General features: G+C 44.3%; 1 protein-coding gene across 1 annotated transcript; it reads right to left on the bottom strand.

The window, feature by feature from the left end:
- Window positions 1-36: 36 nt before the first annotated feature.
- On the bottom strand, window positions 37-11,386 carry LOC124113643. Its single transcript, XM_046474102.2, has 5 exons — window positions 10,855-11,386; window positions 3,282-3,560; window positions 2,690-2,827; window positions 2,127-2,220; window positions 37-1,177 (listed from the first exon to the last, which is right to left on the bottom strand). The coding sequence occupies exons 1-5, from the start codon at window positions 10,931-10,933 to the stop codon at window positions 703-705; spliced, it is 1,065 nt and encodes a 354-aa protein (XP_046330058.2). The 5' UTR covers window positions 10,934-11,386; the 3' UTR covers window positions 37-702.
- Window positions 11,387-21,363: the final 9,977 nt, after the last annotated feature.

Here is a 21,363-nt window from a genome sequence, read left to right as displayed (position 1 = left end):
GATGCACACACAGAGACAAATAACAAGACGTTTTCAGCAAATATGTATTGTTTAATATTTACAGTGTCACAGCAGTCACCGTCGTTGTAGTACATCAGCTTGCATTGAAATGAGGCCACACAGTGTATGGTGTCCCCAAAATCACACCTCCTTTTTGATGTATTGTTTGTTTATGGAAATAATAATATGCCAACATATTAAAAAAATCAACAACATCACACTCTGTGTCAACCCCACTTTCTCCCGCACCACTCTTCCACACAGTTCAAACACTCAAACGTCAACAATATAAATATAAATAATTAACTTCGACCGAGTCTTCCCAAATCACGTGCTAGTTCCACGTCACACGTACATCCGATAGCTGGTCATGCCGGCGGTAGGCATTAACTCATGTCACGATATCAAAGAAGCACCCCAAAATCGTCTTCCTTGGAAAGATTTCAGTCAACACAGAACAAGATCCAGAGTTCACAAATTTCTGCATCATAAATATGGTCAATGTATGTCTCATGCATTAGTTTGGTCGATGAGACTCAATCACTGGCGAACGTTCCGTGATTGTGAGCAAGTGGTCAGAAGAACGATGCGCAAGTGATCTTGCCCTCTCGAGCTGCCTATGGTGTTTTCACCCAGACCTGTCACAGTGGCCGATGTCGCCCTGTGGATGCCATAGCCGGTGGGTCTGGTGTCTGTTCCTGTCTAGCACAGTGTAGAGAGCTCAGTGTTCGGCACTGCCACAGCATCCAACCGGACATGGCTCGCGTCCATACCCCGGGCAGCGCTGACCCCTTCACCGGAAGTAGCAGCTGCACCGACGCCTACAACTCTGCTACCCCGTGGGCTCTGTTCAATGTGTACTTCCGTTCCATGTGACCCACGCGCAGGGTTATGTTCACTGGGATTCTGACCCGTAACTACTGTCTGGTTTTGACTGTCTGATGTCATATCCGGTCTGCCCAACTCGTACACTTCCTCCACCGCGGCAGCTCCTAAGGGTGCCACTCTACTCTCATCGTCATCATCCTGCTCCGCGGGTGGGGCGCCGAGTTCCCCTCCACCATCTTCAGGGTCTTGCTCTTGACAACGGGATAATATACATCCAAACTGTTCCCAGATTAGGTTTGAGATTCCGTTGCTCTTGAGAAGACCTGGACTGTGCACGTCTTGGCGGACACTGAAACATTGAACACAGTTGAGAAAACTTGTATATGAGCATTAGTTCAGGTCAATCTCATTAAAATCAGATCTTAGTTCTCGCTATCGTTAAAAAAAATCTGATTTTAATGAGATTGCAGTTCAGGTACGTTTAATCTGAAGTGTATAGATGCTGGGTGATTATTCAACCAATACATGCAGTGCGACTGTCTAAATGGTTATGGCTAATCCGTAAAAATAGCATTACGTTTTGCATAGCGGTCTACAACCCAAGCATTCTAATTCTACAACAGAAAACTAACCAACATTAGGCAAATTGTAGTATGTGCAGTCTCATTACAAACGCTAGAGCACACGTTAACTACACTCGACTACACTCATCTGGTTTCATTCACCTCACTCGATTCGACGTCACCCTCTTACCAGATTCCATTCACTCAATCGACTCACTCAATCCGATTTCACTCACTATCTCACACGATTCCACTCGCGTGACTCTCTTCACCCGATTCAACTCACTCCACTCACTAACTCACCCGACTCCACATACTCTCTTACCCTATTCAACTCACTCTACTCCACTCACTAACTCATCCGACTCCACTCACTAACTCACCCGACTCCACTCCACTCTCTAACCCGATTCAACTCACTCTACTCCACTCACTAACTCACCCGACTCCACTCACTAACTCTCCCGACTCCACTCCACTCACTCACCCGACATCACATACTCTCTAACCCGATTCAACTGACTCTACTCCACTCACTAACTCTCCCGACTTTACTCACTAACTCACTCGACTCCACATACTCTCTAACCCGATTCAACTCACCCCACTCACTTACTCTCCCGATTCCACATACAGTCTAACCCGATTCAACTGGACCCACTCACTAACTCACCGAGTCCACTCCACTCACTCACATGACTCCACTCTCTCACCCGACTCCACTCACTAACTCACCCCACAAGCCGCCTGATGACGAGGTAGATTGCGAAGGTCAGAACCAGCAGCGTGATGACGACAGCAACAGCACACACGGCAATCAAGGCGGGGTCTGAAACATACAACGATGTAGTTACGTACAAGTTGACTATATACCCATCAGAAGCTGGTTAATTACCTTTCTTGCACAAGTAACCAATACTTTGCATTGTTACACTGAATCAACATCAAACAAAGGGAAATTATCTCGCTTCATCTGAAAACATTCCCTGTCGGAATGTCCAGACAATCGAACAGTCCCATCCCTGTAATGTTTCAGCGCAATAGATTCCTACAATAACTGAACGATCTACATATGTGAGTACAATCAAAGGATTAATCAGGATTGAAAATTAAACAAACTTCTTGAAAGATGAAACGGCAAGTAATCTCATTAATATATTCAGTCGGCTTCTTCAGCTTGTCTAACTGCCTACAGCTGTGAGCCAAGCAGCTCAACACACGATGAGCCCACCTCCATTGTGTTTGTAATATGCCCAGGGGCAAGAGTACATTCGTGAAGCCCCTCATTTCAGGCTTACCGTCATTGTTTTGTGGGGTCACCACGGGGTCCGAGCTGGCCACGCGCCTGGGGTGAAGAGGGGGCGGAGTCAAAGGTCCATTCTGCTGGGGGTGGACAGGTGCCTGCTGCTCAATGTGGGAAGGTGTATTAACGGCCCCTGGAGTGAGAGAGAGAACAGTGAGGAGTGTTGCTAGCGTGTAACTTTATCAAACACTGGCACTTAATGCACCGATCCTTTCATACCAAATAACATCTGGCTCTCGTTCCTGTTGCGTAAGAAACATTTGGGTGTCCAGGATACCCCATTAGCCAGTATATTATATAGCCATACTAATAAAATGGAGATATGATACCTGTGGACTTGAGAATGGGGCTACAGATACAGGTCAGAATTAATGAACACGTGGCCACAGAATAGAATGTTTGTTTGTTGTTTAACGCCGCACTCACCAATATTCCAGCTACTTGGTGACCAAGCCATCTATCGATCATCTTGTCGCCTATTATGGCAATAATGAGTGTTGGGGACATATTCTTACCCGGTATTCCCGCGGGTCTATACACAATAGATTGTGAATATATACAAATAACTTAGATAAAGATGTACTTACCAACTACGCAGTCGTACACGACCCTGAGGAAGGTGGCGAAGCCGCACTTGGTGGTGTAGGTGCCGGGGAAGGAGATGCTGCAGTTCCTCTTGCCGTCGCAGACCTTCAAACTGAGGATGTTCTCAGTGCAGTCGTCTCCCGTGAAGGTACACAGTCCCCACTGATTCCGACCAAAGAACGCCTCTCCCACGACGATGATCGTATTTGATGGACACGTTAGCGTCACGTTCAGGGTGCGGTTCCTGTCGTCGTCCGTCAGACACATTTTCACTGGGGAATCTGAGGAGACAAGAATAGTTTGTTTGACGCAATGTCATATGGTATAATCTTGAACAACAAGTCTAAATTGATCATAATGTTGGTAGCCATTTGAATATGCTTTTTGTTTGTCTGTTAATTAACGCCGCACCCAACAATATGTCAGCTATATGACGGTTGTCTATAAATAATCGAGTCTGGATCAGACAATCCAGTGATTGATATCATGAGCATCGATCAACGCAATTGGGATACGATGACATGCATCAACTAAGTCCGCGAGCCTGACAACCTGATCCTGTTGGTCGCCTTGTAAGACAAGCACAGTCGCCTCTTACGGGAAACATGCAGTTTTATATAGTATTACAAAACATGTACAAGGCATGATCGTACCTTGTGACATGTTTCAGAGCTCCAGACAAGCTTTTGGTGTTGTGGGTACTTTACCCATGCATTTTAAAATAATTGGGTATCAGTAATTCTATCTGGGTATTCAAATTTCTGTTTCCCTCTAGTTTTTACACATGTGGGTATTTAAGTTAAATATTTAAAAACTAGTCCCTGCAAACTGGTGTCGCGTGGGTTCGAGAGCTGTATAGGACTCAAAAATACTGCGATACTTCCACAAGAAAGTGTGATGGCAAATGATCATGATATAACTGTCATCGTGGAGTTTGTAAAGGTTGACAGAATGTCCATATATAATTTCAAAATTAGTTGCTGATTTGCTAATCGAATACGCAGGGTTACTTCACAATATTTTGATGATACGCACAAGTTTTATTTTTGTATCGTATCTGTAATGTTCGTTGCGTATTTGATACGCTTGAATATTATTTCACTGCCTATTTCTGCATTTCTGATGCGTATTTTACGCAGATACGCAGCTTATCTGGAGCTCTGTGTTTTACCCATTTATCACTGTTGTCGCACATAACTGTACACAATTAAGTTCATGTGAATAAACATATTGTATTTTATTGTTATTCTAACCAAACATCCTTCAACAACACACACGTACCCTTCTCGTAAACGATTTTTAGTTATAAGGAAACTTGGAACAATTTATTTGCTCGACTTACTTCTACAGACCATTTATGGACAATAGGTTTGTGCTAATGGCCTTTAATCATCCAATAAAACTTTGACTACAATGAAACGGAAATGGTATTTCAGTTAAACATATTATAAAAATTCCTTTAATAGTGTTTCCATGACAACAGCTCGTGCCCGGAGAGGTCACATTACCAGAAGGCCTGCTGGCCGACCCTTGAAACGTAACACCTGTCGCCGACAGCACGTGCTGCACGCGCCGGTACAGAAACCACATGGCGACTTGAAATATGCTAAAACAATGTCTTGTGTCTGTTGTATTGTCGTAACCAGTTATGTTGGGATGTAGGCGCCGTTGCCTTGAGATAACGGTAATCAATACATCAATACGGCAAGGTGTCACCTCGGGCAGATCGGGAAATACGATTGTTCTTGTCTATTGTTCAAAGCTTGCATTGTTGTGAGGATTAACTTTTCATGACAAGAACATTCGCGAAGGGTGAAGCAAAGTGCAGTCAATTCACAACGTGTGGCCTGTACACTATTATCATGATTATAGGTTTATTTTTGGCGAAGTTAAAGGGGGGAGCCCAATATGATTGTACGCCAGTCAGACATACCATGTGGCTTTATCACGGCTATTCGATTCCCGACATAGGTACAATGTGTGAAGCCCATTTCTGGTGTCCCCCGCGGTGATATTGCTGGAATATTGCTAAAAGCGGCGTAAAACCATACTCACTCACTGCTAATCAAGTTCGACCCAGACATTCCAGTGGTTGAAAGCATGAGCAACGACCCAAGCCATCGGGATACGATGCCACACGGTAAGCCACACCTCCCGAACCTAAGTGTAGTCACTTTAGGCACATATTGGGTGATGGAGATAAGTCTGCCCCGAAATCCCCATGTGGTGGAGTTCCAATCGACATACTTCACTAGACTCGTGAAGATCCGGGGTAGAGTAGATCTTCAGCAACCCATGCTTGCCATAAAAGGCGACTATGTTTGTCGTAAAAGGACTAACGGGATCGGGTGGTCAGGATCGCTGACTTGGTTGATGCATGTCATTGTATCCCAATTGCGTGGATCGATGCTCACGAAGTCAATCACTGGATTATCTGGTCCAGACTTAATTTTTTACAGACCACCGTCATATAGCTGGCATATTGCTGAGTGCGGCGTTAAACAACAAACAAACATATACTTCATTACCTTAAATACATACATATACTGCTCGGCCCCGTTCCACAATGCGATCTTAGGGTTGAGTTGATCGTAACTCCCATACTTTAACATAGGCTTACGATAACTGTTGGGCTCAGATCGCTTTGTGAAACAGGGTTCTGGGCCCTATTCCACAAAGCGATTTTAGCACTGCGATTCTCGTAAGCCCATATTAAAGCACGCCCAAGTGCTAAGATGGCTTTGTGGAACGGGACCCAGCCCATCTAAATTTTGAACTTGCACACCAGAACATTCCCTGTGGGTTTTTTCACCCAAATGCTGATAAATCATTAAAGTGAAATTTTCATAGTTTTCGACAAAGCACGTTTCTATGCGAAAACGTGTGACATGGCGGTCAGCACCTTCGTGTGACCCTAGGGGTGAGGAAATTAATGAGAGGGTCGGGTCATGGGGGTGGGAGCATAAACAGACGGTAATTGAAAACATGTTAGAAACACCGCCGTGTGTAGAGGGGTGTAGCATTATAGACCGCATCAGGCTATGAATGGAGACAAGGGCCCTAATCCACCTTCAACTTCCTCGGACTCTCCCCCGGAACCTGAGGGTCAATGGTCTCGCCAGATGGCGTGCCCCACAGCCCGGTATTGGATGCAACAAGCATAACACCTGGCCTCATCGCGTTTCCTCAGCGCTGGACTATTGTTTTGTACATTTGATCTGGAAACAACATCCATGTTGCCGGCTCGAAGCCGCATGACACATTGGGCAGTAGGCTGAGACCGATTCTCAACTAACCAGGCAGAGGCAAGCATCGGCTTCCTGCAATTAGGGAAGTGTGGCGGCTCGAGGATGATCCAGAGGGGGACGGGGAGAGGGGGAGGTTATCCTCCGGTGCCTGATATCTGGAGACGCTGGGGCTCGCTGGAAGGGGCGTAGATCATGGGGAGACGAGCTATATTTAGGTTTTATGAAACCATGCAGGAAGTTAAAGGACAGTCATGTATGTTTTGCTCTGAACCATATACCATGTACGCGGCCCAGGTTCTTCAGTTCACACAAGAGGCGTTTTTATCAAGGACATCTAAATTATATATATTTTTTTGGGGGGGGGGCTTATGTGATCAATGTACATAAGCAAATCCATACATTAGCAGAGTTAAACCACTGTACAGTGTATACTGCATGTATACTACGTAATGTAGTGTACAATTGATATCAGCAAACAGACAGGAGGTACCCTGGTGATTGTGAATGACACACTGGGTTCGCTCTTGGTACCAGCAGACAGGAGGTACCCTGGTGACTGTGAATGACACAATGGGTTTGTTCTTGGTACCAGCAGACAGGAGGTACCCTGGTGACTGTGAATGACACATTGTGCCCGTTCGTGTTACCAGCAGACAGGAGGTACCCTGGTGACTGTGAATGACACACTGGGTTCGCTCTTGGTACCAGCAGACAGGAGGTACCCTGGTGACTGTGAATGACACATTGTGCCCGTTCGTGTTACCAGCTGACATGAGGTACCCTGGTAACTGTGAATGACACACTGTGCCCGTTCGTGTTACCAGCAGACAGGAGGTACCCTGGTGACTGTGAATAACACATTGTGCCCGTTCGTGTTACCAGCTGACATGAGGTACGGTGGTAACTGTGAATGACACATTGTGCCCGTTCGTGTTACCAGCAGACATGAGGTACGGTGGTAACTGTGAATGACACATTGTGCCCGTTCGTGTTACCAGCAGACAGGAGGCACCCTGGTGATTGTGAATGACACATTGTGCCCGTTCGTGTTACCAGCAGACAGGAGGCACCCTGGTGACTGTGAATGACACATTGTGCCCGTTCGTGTTACCAGCTGACATGAGGTACGGTGGTAACTGTGAATGACACATTGTGCCCGTTCGTGTTACCAGCAGACAGGAGGCACCCTGGTGACTGTGAATGACACACAGGGTTCGTTCTTGGTACCAGCAGACAGGAGGTACCCGGGTGACTGTGAATGACACATTGTGCCCGTTCGTGTTACCAGCAGACAGGAGGTACCCTGGTCACTGTGAATGACACATTGTGCCCGTTCGTGTTACCAGCAGACAGGAGGTACCCTGGTCACTGTGAATGACACATTGTGCCCGTTCGTGTTACCAGCAGACAGGAGGTACCCTGGTCACTGTGAATGACACATTGTGCCCGTTCGTGTTACCAGCAGACAGGAGGCACCCTGGTGATTGTGAATGACACATTGTGCCCGTTCGTGTTACCAGCAGACAGGAGGTACCCTGGTGACTGTGAATGACACATTGTGCCCGTTCGTGTTACCAGCAGACATAAGGCCCTTCTGTGGTACCTATAGACATGTGGTTACCCTGGTCAGTGAATGATGGCCCTTATTATCAGCTGCCATCGAGACAAGTGCTGGCGACATAGGCAGACAATGTAAACACTATCCTAAGGATGTTGCCGACCATGTCCTGTCTCGGTTTGACATTGTATCCATTTGGGGAACGGAACCAGTGCCTTCGGCGTGACGAGCGAACACTCTGACGCTCGGCTGTCCCAATGCCCCAAGCAGAGATGACTATGTATGTCGAGTTAACTTGGTAAGTAGAGACGGACGACACAACAAGCACAATAGGATAATCTCTTGATCCCTAACAGGCGACACCGTGTTACATCAGATCATTTGGATGTCCCCGGGGGTGAGAGCCTGACCCCTAGGATGATGGTATGTCAGATACTGGATATCCAGCCCCGAGGATGTGGGCCAGACAAAAGGTCAAGTCATTACCCAGCTTATTAATTATAAATGTCATAGATATACATCTGTATGTTCGATACTCTCCACACTTGTTCCGTGGCACGCTGTATAGAGCATTTGCAGTGTTCTAAATTCAGCATGTAAATTAAAGGGTTCCTGACATGGCCTTCCGTTAAACAGGGGGTACTTATTCTTTAGTACTTATTCAAATAACATAGGAGAAGACCCTAAGTGAGTGAGTGAATATTTATCACATCGGCAATATTTCAGCCATATCGTGACTAAATCAAGTTAAACAGTAATAATAGATACAGTTTGATTATAAAACCTGTCGACTAAGGACAGTAAACAACTAGATTATCACAGATGTATAACAGTTTTCGATAAATAACAATATATTATAAAAACGGACTAGGGATAGCCAGCAACCAAAGTTAGGCCACCATACTAGGGACCACAGGTCCACGGATAGCTATACTATACTGACTGTACTGATTACATTAAAAAAAAACTTTTTTTAATGTAATCAGTACAGTCAGTATAGTATGGCTATCAGTGGCCCTGTGCTAGGGACCGTCGGGACTTACGATACTTCTGCTACCTGTACGGTTGCCGAGCATGATTTACACCATCCCTTAGCTACTGGAGATGATCCTTAAGTTTAGCCAAAATTAAAACAAACAAGTATACTACTACAAAAAGATAGTAGGAATAGACTTACTTCGAATAATGTGGTCTTACATTCCTTCTCAGGGGGACAATAATTTTACAGTTCTTCAACCCCCTTTGAGGATACAGCCACAGAAGACCCTAAGAATCGGAGTGCCACTCCCTTCTCTTAGTTTTGAACACTTAGTGACTTTTTTAAATGAAAGTGACTTTAACCATGTATCGGATATAGATACCGATATATAACTACGGGAACATTGGATACATAATATAAATGCATGGTTCGAACAACAAAATCACAGTGACGTCAGTATCGAATACCTCAGTGTGTTCATTTTATGTTGTGGTTTGATCTATCAGCATTATTTTGGAAAATCTCTGGTTTGAGTTGTTTGTACAGCCGTGCCCCCGTGTGGCCCAACCTCGAGGCTGGTAATATCCTGCCCTGGCCTCCGCTACGCAGTTCTCACAGTCCTCGAACATGGGAACCATTCGCCCTTTACGTCATGCCTGTGTGTGATCTGTCACCACGTGTGGAGCGTCGGTTCGTCCCTGTGATACAGTAAAGTAGACCTATATCTGTATATATATCCCAGGCTTTGGCTATGTGTCAACGTACAAGAATGACATATTCTGTAACATCGTGTACGTTATCATGGATATAACAAGGTACCCGAATGTCGTATCCTCTGGGGACGTACGCTGGAGCAAAGTATACCATTCGTACAATCTATACGTAGTCTGTAACACGGGTGTATACGTGCTCCTCTATAAATAGGCGGTACGTACAGTTATGTTATACATTAATACCTATGTACGTGCTTTAATCGGGTGTGATATGCAGCAAGGTACGCGATAATACCTATTCGTTACGGGTGTACGTACTCTCTATGTTCGTAACTGATGTTCGCTGTAAGATCGACGGATGACATCGCCAAACGAATATTACACGGATATACACTACGGATATACACTAAATGTATATTAGGCACGCGTACGCATAAACATACGATTCATTATAATATTTATTTATTTTTAAATGTAGTTGATTAGTATCTGAAGAAAACAATGTGTAAGCATTTGTTTTGGATACCATTTTCTTACACATATATTTGGTATAGTATTAAGTTGTTTTATTAGGCCAAATGGCTAGACACGACCACTGTCACCAAACAAAATGTCATGACAACTATTTCTAACCCGGACATAAGAAATATTAAACCTGAAAAAAAGTCAAAATACATTTTGTCTAGTCATCCCCTGCCAGAGGCTACTATTACAAAGGATCAAGGTGTAGGTAAGTTATGATACATACTGGTTTTATATGGTGACATATAGGCCTTATATCAGGCAGGCTGTAGGGTTGACCATAAATAAAGTAGTTTCTGAAAAGACAGGCTTCAACACACTATGCCAGTGTGCACGTGTGGGGCTAGTTAAATATATTTACACGTGCGTTTTATATGCCACTTTCTGTACACGTGTCGCTTATTTTCATCAGGCGGAGTGCAATAGTGATGTTGCTTTCAGCAGCATCCTTGTCAGGTTACACGCTCAAGTCCATAAACTGACATTTAACATTTACAAGAAACCATGAATTAATAATGTACATTGTTCACAACTGCTAGATATATTGATATTTACCTTGAGACATCACTGTAGAAATTGACGCAAGCAAAAACAGCATCCGAACACACGGGGACATCTTATCTGTTGTAAACATCGTTGACTAGGAGATCTCCCTCTGCATCAGTATCCAATATGCCTCACCGTCAAGTTGAACCGTGTCGTCTGCTTCACCGCCGGATATCGTCTGCTACAACTGATACAGCTCACTTCTTCACGACAACACTTTAGCGCACTCGTGGGATAAAATACTTTTACTGTCGTAGAAAGCTCAAGAAAGACCCCTAAACCCTTCTAACGTCGTATACCTGTGAGTTTTTCAAGAAGGTGTTTTGCTATGAATTCTGCAAAGACATCTGCCGTTGTAACCTAATCTCTCCCGCTGCAGGGAAGACGGGTCACGGTTGGCTAGTCTTCAGAGTGATCGACCAATCAGCGCTGAGCAGAGTCGCAGCTGCACAGCGCACGGAGCACAAAGACGAATTTGCCCCGGGCTGAAAACAATTGTAGGGTGGAGCGTGCGAGGCTTTCACAACACAACCGCTCGTCAGCGGCGGGTCATCCCCTATACACGACTTCATTCAGCTGAAAATGTTAGCACCTAAATTTATTGACAAGAAAGGAAATTGTATCTGTGAACTTTAACATAGGAGTTCTTGGATTGGCTGAACTATGAATGGGAATCAACAGAGCATATCGCGAGATGGAAGATAACACAGACACAGTAGTGTAGAATGGGGAACAGGGAAAGATGGTGCCTGGGGAATAGGGGATGGGGGAGGGTTGGGTGCTGAAGGAGATGGCTTAAGGGATGAATAGCAAAAGAAAGGTACGCTGAAAATGGCGGGGTTTTAGAGCAGGTGTAGAAAGCGCGCTCTCCGATGAAGCGTAAGCTAGCTCTCAGTTTGATATGGTAATAAATCTCAACAGTGACATAATGAAGCCCATATTAAACTGACTATAATAGCTACATGTTATTACGCTGGACTTTGTACTTCATCCATTATACGTTATACATTGTCATTTTACGTTTAACATTTTGAATTGTACATTACACTGAAAAAAATGTACATTGCGCATTACACATTGTACTTAACACATTGCACATTACATAAAACACGAGATTCTTGCACATTAGAAACTGAGGAGCAGAGGAAGCTATACCTCTCAGGTGATTTATTTATGTGTTTTGTTTTCAGTTGAAAATATCTTAAGTTAGCGATATTATATCCCCTAATGGACTCTGCTGGCGCTTAGTCTGCACTCCAAGAATACTTCTGCATGCCTTTATGTTTTACTATATTATTTGATTAATAACTTTTAAAAATTAAAAACATATATTTGCATATGTAGTGTGATTTTAGTTCTATTTTCAACAGTGTTGATCTTCCTGGAAGCTGGGGTCTCTCAGTCGTAGCTAGGAGCCGCTATTCCCTGTGCGTCCCTGAGTTGCGTCCCTTGGACACGCCAAAAACCTATGATTGTGGGTTCGAATCCCGGTTCGCCCGGATTATGTTTTAAGGTTTTTCAGCACCATACCGTGCTCGTGGTTTTCATCAAAGTGGTAAACGTCGAAGACCTGCATCACTTCGGGCTTTTCTCCCACATTAAGCTGACATGCCGTGACTTAACTGGAATACTGTTAAAAGCGGCATTAAACCCACCTTGGCACGGGTATGTAACCGAACTTTGCCACATCGTCTGAGCATGTAACTGAACTTTGCCACAACGTCGAAGCAAACTTTGCCACTTGACCAGAGTGTCTGGGCATAAACCGAACTTTGCCACAGTGTCTTAGCATAAACTGAACTTCGCCACAACGTCGAAGCAAACTTTGCCACACTGTCTGAGCATAAACCGAACTTTGTCACTTGACCACAGTGTCTGAGCATGAACCGAGCTTTGTCACTTGACCACAGTGTCTGAGCATGAACCGAGCTTTGTCACTTGACCACAGTGTCTGAGCATCAACCGAACTTTGTCACTTGACCACAGTGTCTGAGCATGAACCGAGCTTTGTCACTTGACCACAGTGTCTGAGCATAAACCGAGCTTTGTCACTTGACCACAGTGTCTGTGACTAAACCGAGCTTTGTCACTTGACCACAGTGTCTGTGACTAAACCGAGCTTTGTCACTTGACCACAGTGTCTGAGCATAAACCGAGCTTTGTCACTTGACCACAGTGTCTGTGACTAAACCGACCTTTGTCACTTGACAACAGTGTCTGTGACTAAACCTAGCTTTGTCACTTGACCACAGTGTCTGAGCATAAACCGAACTTTGGCACTTGACCACAGTGTCTGAGCATGAACCGAGCTTTGTCACTTGACAACAGTGTCTGAGCATCAACCGAGCTTTGTCACTTGACCACAGTGTCTGAGCATAAACCGAGCTTTGTCACTTGACCACAGTGTCTGAGCATAAACCGAACTTTGGCACTTGACCACAGTGTCTGAGCATGAACCGAGCTTTGTCACTTGACCACAGTGTCTGAGCATCAACCGAGCTTTGTCACTTGACCACAGTGTCTGAGCATCAACCGAGCTTTGTCACTTGACCACAGTGTCTGTGACTAAACCGAGCTTTGTCACTTGACCACAGTGTCTGTGACTAAACCGAGCTTTGTCACTTGACCACAGTGTCTGTGACTAAACCGAGCTTTGTCACTTGATCACAGTGTCTGAGCATAAACCAAGCTTTGTCACTTGACCACAGTGTCTGAGAATAAACCGAGCTTTGGCACAATATCTGAGAATACACCGAACTATCTCTTTGAGAGCAGAACTCTAGAATAGACAAACAAAACTCCCAGTTACACACTTGTCTTGAGGATGTGATGGATACCATAGATGTGGAAAGTGCATAGAACAATTCACCACAGTTACACGATAGACCCGATCCGGTGAAGATTCCGAGTTAGAATTGGTCTTCAGCAAACCATGCTAGGCGTAAAATGCGACTATGCTTGTCATAAGAGGCGACTAACGGGATCGGGTGGTCAGGCTCGCTGACATGGTTGATACATGTCATCGTATCCAAATTGTGTGGATCGATACTCATGATTGTCACTGGATTGTCTGGTCCAGAATCGATTAATGACATACCGCCGTCATATAGATGGAATATTGCTGAATGCGGCGTTAAACAACAAACAAACAAACAGATTAGACCCACAAAAGGGACGGTGTGGGTTGTTATTCAGTTCCTCCGCCCGGAGTCTCGTGATGCAACATCTACTGTATTGTACTATTCACGCATCTTATAACAATAGCCCTCAAACTATTTTTATGTCAGGTTGGTGCATCAGCGCTCTTCCTCTTGAAGTTAATTTAGACTGCTAAATTGAGAGCTGTTTGTTTAATTAACGCCTTGCCCCTTCTTGCCCTGAGGCAAGCGGCAGGCATTGCTTCTAAGAAAAACTAGTCGGCCAATCTGTGATCACACGTATTGCCGGAGATTATCTAATTCACTACGACACATTGCTCCTCATTAAGCTTGTAATGAAGCAAAGGCGCCTGTGAGTCGACCCCGTCCCTCGACTGCCAGTTGGATAGTTCTCCCTCCCACCAGCGTTACCTTACCCCTCCGTACCCCCCTGCCACCTGTAGGCACAAATCCCTCATCTCTCTTCCCTACCCCACCCCACCCCACCCCACCCCACCCACCCCATCTACCCCACACCGTGAAACAATCTGTGCAGAAGGTAAACACAAAAGAACATGTTTAGGAATTATTTAAATCCTAAACGGAATACACATTTGGTGTGTTCCCATTAATCAAGTTTCGGGTCTAAACACACGAATCGAACGATCGTCTCGCAGCCTAAACACCTCCTAAACACATCCCGTAATCTAATCATGATAATAATTTAAGTTTACTACAAAATGCATATGTTTGTGTATTGTCCTAATAATTTAAACATGTTTAGAATTTAAAGATGTACTCTTCATAAAAAGAAAGACACAGGTAGTAGGTAGTTCATTGAATCTGAATACACAAAATATCCGGTAATAAATTAGATATATGTTTTTGGAAAATGTTGGTGGCCTGATATTCGACAAACGGTGCGTCCAAACGCAGCCATTGTCGATTTGCAAGGTCTTAAACGGCATTGTTTTCACACTTTAGTTATGGTATTCGTAACTCGTGGTAGTGGCTATAAAAAGGCAAGGATAAGCCAATAATTTGTCATTCAATTGTCAACATTTTTCAAGTTCGAAAATGCCGAGACTCAGCGCTGCCGATCGGAACATCGCCATAGGACGTATCGAAAGAGGGGAATCGCAGTCTTCTGTTGCACGCGTCTTCAACGTCCACCACAGCACCATTTGCCGCCTATGTGGCCGATACACACAGCTCAATTCCACTGCAGACCGTCCGAGAACCGGCCGAAAAAGAGTTACCACCCCTGCACAGGATCGCTACATTCGACTGTTCCACCTAGCTACAGAGACTGCAGGACGCAACCCTGGTTTGAGGAGGATATCGGACCAGACTGTCAGGAACCATTTTCGCGAGACTCCGACCCAGAAGACCAGTTATCGTCCCTGGAATTTGAGAAACTGGAGACGAGTGTGGTTAGCGATGAATCACCGTTTTGAATTTGAACACATTCACAAACATGTTTAGATCTAAACATGTCTAGCATGTGTTTTCATTCTAAACACATTTTGCAGTGTGTTTTTCGCAATTCTCTACCATACAAGAAAAGTTCTGTAACATCTGCATATTGTCCTGATCTACATTCTTCATTTTTAAGTTCTATCCCTTTAATTTCTGTATTGCTTCTTACAATCCCAAGCATTCAGGATGAAAAGATAGGGCGATATTGGGTCACCCTGTCTACAGCCACTTTCGCTATAAAAACACGCCAAATGGCAGGATGTAGCATCATTATTTAATATATGGTCCCGTCTTAGTAAATGAGGGCAAAACAATATTTTCAAGTACTTTCTTTATAAATACATTTGGAGTCTGTCAAAAGCTTTTTCAAATGATACGTTTCAAATATGATATCTTACAGAAGTCTTATGTTATCACTGACCCGTGAAGATCCGGGGTAGAATAGGTCTTCATCAACCCATGCTTGCCGACTACGCTTATCGTAGGCCGCGACTGACGGGATCGGGTGGTTAGGATCGCTGACTTGGTTGATGCATGTCATCGCATCCCAATTGTGTGGATCGATGCTCATGATGTCAATCACTGGATTGTCTGGTCCAAACTCGATTATTTACAGACCGCCCTCACATAGCTGGAATATTGCTGAGTGCGGCGTTAAACAACAAACAAAACAGGCACTCAGTTCCAATTAGCTATCTTTATCATGAGGCAAAATCTTATAAACGGCTTTCATTTGAGATAACATCGAGCAGAAGGCCTTGTCATTTCTTTGCTTAAACTACGTCCACACAATGCAGAGCGAGAAGCGCCAGTCATAACCCACAAACGATAATGAAAAAAATGAATAATTTATCGACCCGATTTTAAAGACGACTAATTCCTTTGATAAACGGAACAGAGGCACGAATGATTTTTGTGCGGGTAATAACTCCATCCCAACTCCATCCTCACCCCCCTCACCCCAACCTCACCCCCCCCCCCCCCCCCCCCCCCCCATTACTTACCCCCTTCTTCTACCTTATTACATGTCCTCGCACAAACCCTCAGCCCCTGCCATAAATATCTGCAGTTAATATTCATCTTTGTTTTATTCTAGTTCCGTGAGCAAGAGCAGATGCTTAAAATAGGCAAGATAGGTTGAATCAGCATTAGGGTAAATGCACTCATGGAATGATTTTCGTATGTTTAAAACAAGGGAATTCATACAGATACATGACAGTCAAGCGTGCATTTGGTATTACGGACGGGCGAAAGCAGCAGAGAGCATATCGGTGATACACCCAGTCGTGGGGCTTCATAGCCTTGCTCCAAGGCTGTACTGAAAGAAAAGTCAACGGATGGGTAATAATTCTATCCTCCTAATAGGCAAGTCTAGATATGTGAACAGTAGGACTCCAGTCTCTTATAGGGACAACTTGTTATTATTTACATAATCTAGAACTTATGATTTGAACTAATAATTATTGCTATAGAGGCTTGTGCAAGTCTAGAGGCTTCACTCCTGACCCGGGACCCCAAGAGTCAGCTCAAACCATGCCGCATCATACAGATTTCGCGTGTTCGTCACTCAAAGACAAAAACCACAGCAATCAGTCGATAAATGGATTTTCCCATTGTTCACATTAAACTTTCATGGTGTTGGCTACTAATACAATGGGGAAGGCAGAACGCCAGCAATCAGGGTGATTAAAGATGGCACGACAGCGAGCTGGCGGTGTGCAGGTGTCGGGCAACACGTCCAACATGCGAGGGAAACACCTTCACAGAGCATATGGTTGTGGTAAGGCTATTTAGCTGACCGTGGCTGACGACGTCACTTCACAACAAAGGCAGGGGCCCGTGCCTGGATCATAACAGAAGTGTCCCAATGTGCAGCCTTACAGGCGTCGGTCCGGCGTAACCACGACTGGGGTTCTAGCCATGGCACATTCTTGTACACATCCTAGAAGAAAATAAATAGCGTGCTCACATATAAGGTACTATACTTGTACTGTAAACACCTGGGCAATAATAATACATCTAACCATGTATTTCCATATAAAATGACAATTACATGTATATATTTTCTGATGAAACACCTTTCTTTTTGTTATGTCCTAAGGCTTTTCCCTCGTTGGAGGTTTTACATTTTCAACCAAACCCGAGGTGGAGTGTTTTAAATAACTTATGAACCGTCTAAAATACCAGAAAGAATATTAAGAAAACAGCGGATATCTCATAGTGAAACAACATAGTAGTCGCGGTATAAAACGAACGGTCGAGGTGAGGTGAGCTGAAATGGGGTTTAACGTCGCGTCCAAGATTATTGCACTTATATAGCGACGTGCATGTACGTGTGTGTGTTTGTGTGGCTGCTTGTACTAGTCCGGAGTGATGCCGATTTATAGTGCTAGCTCACTGAGATACCATGCCACAGTTTAACATGAATACCCCACTCAGACACAGTATACTGACTCCGAGCCGACCAGTCCTTGTTTTTAGCCCCTTAATGCCGATCGCCAGACAAGGTAACAACAAGTAACATCTTTTAACGTCTTTTGGTATGACGCGGCCGGGGATCGAACCCGGACCTTCCGCTCTCCGGGCGGACGCTCTACCATTAGATCACGGTGGCGGTCGACGAACGGTCGAGAGGAAGACTACGTGCAGCATGCATACAACTGAAGACATGACATGTAACACTCTTTCATTACCTTCCCCGGTGATTCCGTGGCCTGACAGTTGGTTACAATGCTAACATGTGTACGAAAGCTTAATGGTGCCACTTTGGTAACATAAATTTATATCTTAATTCGAAATTTCTTTGAATTTCAATTAATTGTTTATTTTTTTTAAATTTCGATTTTTACTTCGAGCATTTTCTAGTTAAACACTGCAAAACAAAAGAAACGCAAAAGTGATTTTAGATATATATTTAATAGATCATATAGATAATCAACAGATGGTAATCGATTGTTCAAACATGGCACACTTAATTGGCACACTAGGAACACACTATGAACAGTAGGTTTGGGGGGGGGGGGGGGGGGGGGGGGGGGTCGGGTAGCCTAGTGGTTAAAGCGTTTGCTCGCCACGCCGAAGACCCGGATTCGATTCCCGACATGGGCACAACGTGTGAAGCCCATTTCTGGTGTCCCCCGCCGTGATATTGCTGGAATATTGCTAAAAGCGGCGTAAAACCGTACTCACTCACTCACTCATCTGTTCTCAATATCTTTTATAGCCATCATCAGGGTCCAAAACTGACTGGCATCGCCGACTCATGGAAGCTAGGGGATCCCGAATTGTGGCTTTGGGAATGTTCACCCTCTCAAAGTTCTCAACGCCGTTGATCCATTGCATCCCGTAAATGTACGATGGGGTTTAAATCTGGAGACTTTGAATGTTGTCATTCCTAAAAACAACTGTTTTTAGTCTTGGTGTGAGGCCGGGCGATGTCTTCGTTGGAAAATGACGTTAGCTTGTTGCATAATTGGAAGGACGTGTGGCCGAAGAATCTCATGAAAGTAACGCTGTACCGTTTAATTCCCCAGAACTTGTACCAAGCCTGTTCTACCAGTGTAGGAGATGGCTGTCCACATCATCACGCTACCACCACCAAATCTGTCCACTTCCTGTATGCAGTTTCGTGCATACCGTTCCCCGAGACCCCTGTAAACACGACGTGTACCACCGGCACGGCGAAGCATAAAATGTGTCTCGTCACTGTCATGGCTGATATCCTACGCAATCATGGTATTGCCGTAGTTGTGGAGGTGGCCGTAGCCGTATGAATCGGTCCTATGCGTTAATAGCGATACGTGGTCATCCGGATCTGGGAAGAACATGTGTTGTCCCGTGTGTCTGATAAAGGTTCCACAGTTCTTGTAATGGTGCTTGTTGCTACGTGGAAATACCATGCTACAGCTGAAGTTGATTCTCCTGTTTGCAGTCGGCCGATGGCGTTGTTGCGTTGGGCTTTAGTCAGTCGTGGCATGTTGTCGCTGTTCACTTGATAGTGATGGCATGCAAATGAAAACCCAGCGTTCTAATAGCCCAACAAGTGACGTTGCACAACCGTGTCACCTTAGTGTGTTTCGGTGCAAGGATCTCACGTGGTTGTGTTTTTTAGATGTTTCCATCTTTTCACTGAAACCAATCCCAATCCATGCAGAAATGACCAATTCATTTTGGGTATCAAGTTTGTGTGAACACACTCTGTCAAGCACTTAAGATGCTACTACTTTTGTTTTTCTTTTTTTGCAGAGTATATTGCAAGTTAAACATTCGAAATTTCGATTTAACAAAAAACACATTGAAATAACGAGAGAAAATTCAAAAGTTCGATTTTTGGAAATAAACATGAAGAAAACACGAAAACGCGTGTCCTACCATGTGTGTTTATGTTCTAACGTCAGTCCTCGTGTCCTACCATGTGTGTTTATGTTCTAACATCAGTCTCCATGTCCTACCATATGTGTTTATGTTCTAACATAAGTCCTCGTGTCTCACCATGTGTGTTTATGTTCTAACATTAATCCTCGTGTCGTACCATGTGTGTTTATGTTCTAACATCAGTCCTCGTTTATCACCATGTGTGTTTATTCGCCGGCATCAAAACCCTTAGTCAATCCTGTCTTCACTGGTACTTCTATTTATTGTATAAAGATACGATAAGAAAGAACAAAATAATGTTGGCGTCTGGTTTGAGTATAATTTATTTCATGTAATTAAAATTAAACTTGTATGTTGTATTTTCAGGTACACTGTGTGTCAGTTTGAAACAGCATTGTCAGATCACTGGACATGCCATCCGGGTACAATTAGCCACGTTGTTCCGGTCTAGTTAGTTGACAGTTTGTGGGCAGTTCTATCCGTCCTTCAGCCCAGCTACCCACCTGTTTCCACTCATGTTCTAGTGACCTTTGATAATGTCTTATACCCAGGATGAGAAGTTAGACAGTGATATTAATAATACATGTCAATAAACATCGGTCATCAGTCATAAAGCAGCTCACAAAAATCAATGAATGTTTTTCCATGGAAATAATAAATACAATATTCTTCTTGTACGAGCTAGTACTATGCCTCTGTATATGCGGTCTTGAATATATAATATTTCGAGTGATTGTGTTTCGTATAAATGGTTGTTATATGCACAAGAACATGCAACGATTCCACAGAAGCTGACAGGATGCACAGAACATGTGACGATTCCACAGAAGCTGACAGGATGCACAGAACATGTGACGATTCCACAGAAGCTGACAGGATGCACCGGAACATGTGATGATGCAACTGAAGCTGACAAGATGCACCAGAACATGTGACGATGCAACTGAAGCTGACAGGATGCACCAGAACATGTGACGATGCAAACGAAGCTGACAGGATGCACAGAACATGTGACGATGCAACGGGAGCTGACATGATGCACCGGAACATGTGACGATGCAAACGAAGCTGACAGGATGCACCAGAACATGTGTTGATTCCACTGAAACATTGAATCAGCCACTACAGACTGTCGTGTTTTATGTTGTTTTTGCTGTGTCCACCAAGGACAAGGGTGGTTGAACCGGGACGTCTCTAGCAGGTTCACCCTCAGTACGTCAGTAATTCTATTCTACGTGCATGTCGTCGACTCATACCTTACACCAGCATTAATTATTAAACGTGTTCTAAAACAAGTCAACAGTGGTAATGAAGTCAAACCAACTGAAGCGTTTCACACAGACAAATAGATCTATTTTCACAGCATGCATAGAACCCATGCATGACTTCATAGAGGACCGCCTCCGTTGTCTGGTGGTAGAGCGTCCGCCCGGAGAGCGGAAGGTCCGGCGTTCGATCTCCGGTCGCGTCATACCAAAAGACGTAAAAAATGGTATTTGTTGTTACCCTGCCTGGCGTTCGGCATTAA

Source organism: Haliotis rufescens, unplaced genomic scaffold (assembly GCF_023055435.1).
Source record: "Haliotis rufescens isolate VD_foot unplaced genomic scaffold, xgHalRufe1.0.p SCAF_5, whole genome shotgun sequence".
Taxonomy (NCBI): Eukaryota; Metazoa; Mollusca; class Gastropoda; order Lepetellida; family Haliotidae; genus Haliotis; species Haliotis rufescens.
This window is presented reverse-complemented; position numbering and strand designations above follow the sequence as displayed.

Excerpts from the sequence above, each read along its gene's own strand:
- LOC124113643 (XM_046474102.2), bottom strand. The coding sequence starts at position 10,933 with ATGTTTACAACAGATAAGATGTCCCCGTGTGTTCGGATGCTGTTTTTG. Across the intron at positions 3,561-10,854 it reads TTCTACAGTGATGTCTCAAG|ATTCCCCAGTGAAAATGTGT; the intron begins GTAAATATCAAT and ends TTGTCTCCTCAG. Across the intron at positions 2,221-2,689 it reads GACCCCACAAAACAATGACG|ACCCCGCCTTGATTGCCGTG; the intron begins GTAAGCCTGAAA and ends TGTATGTTTCAG.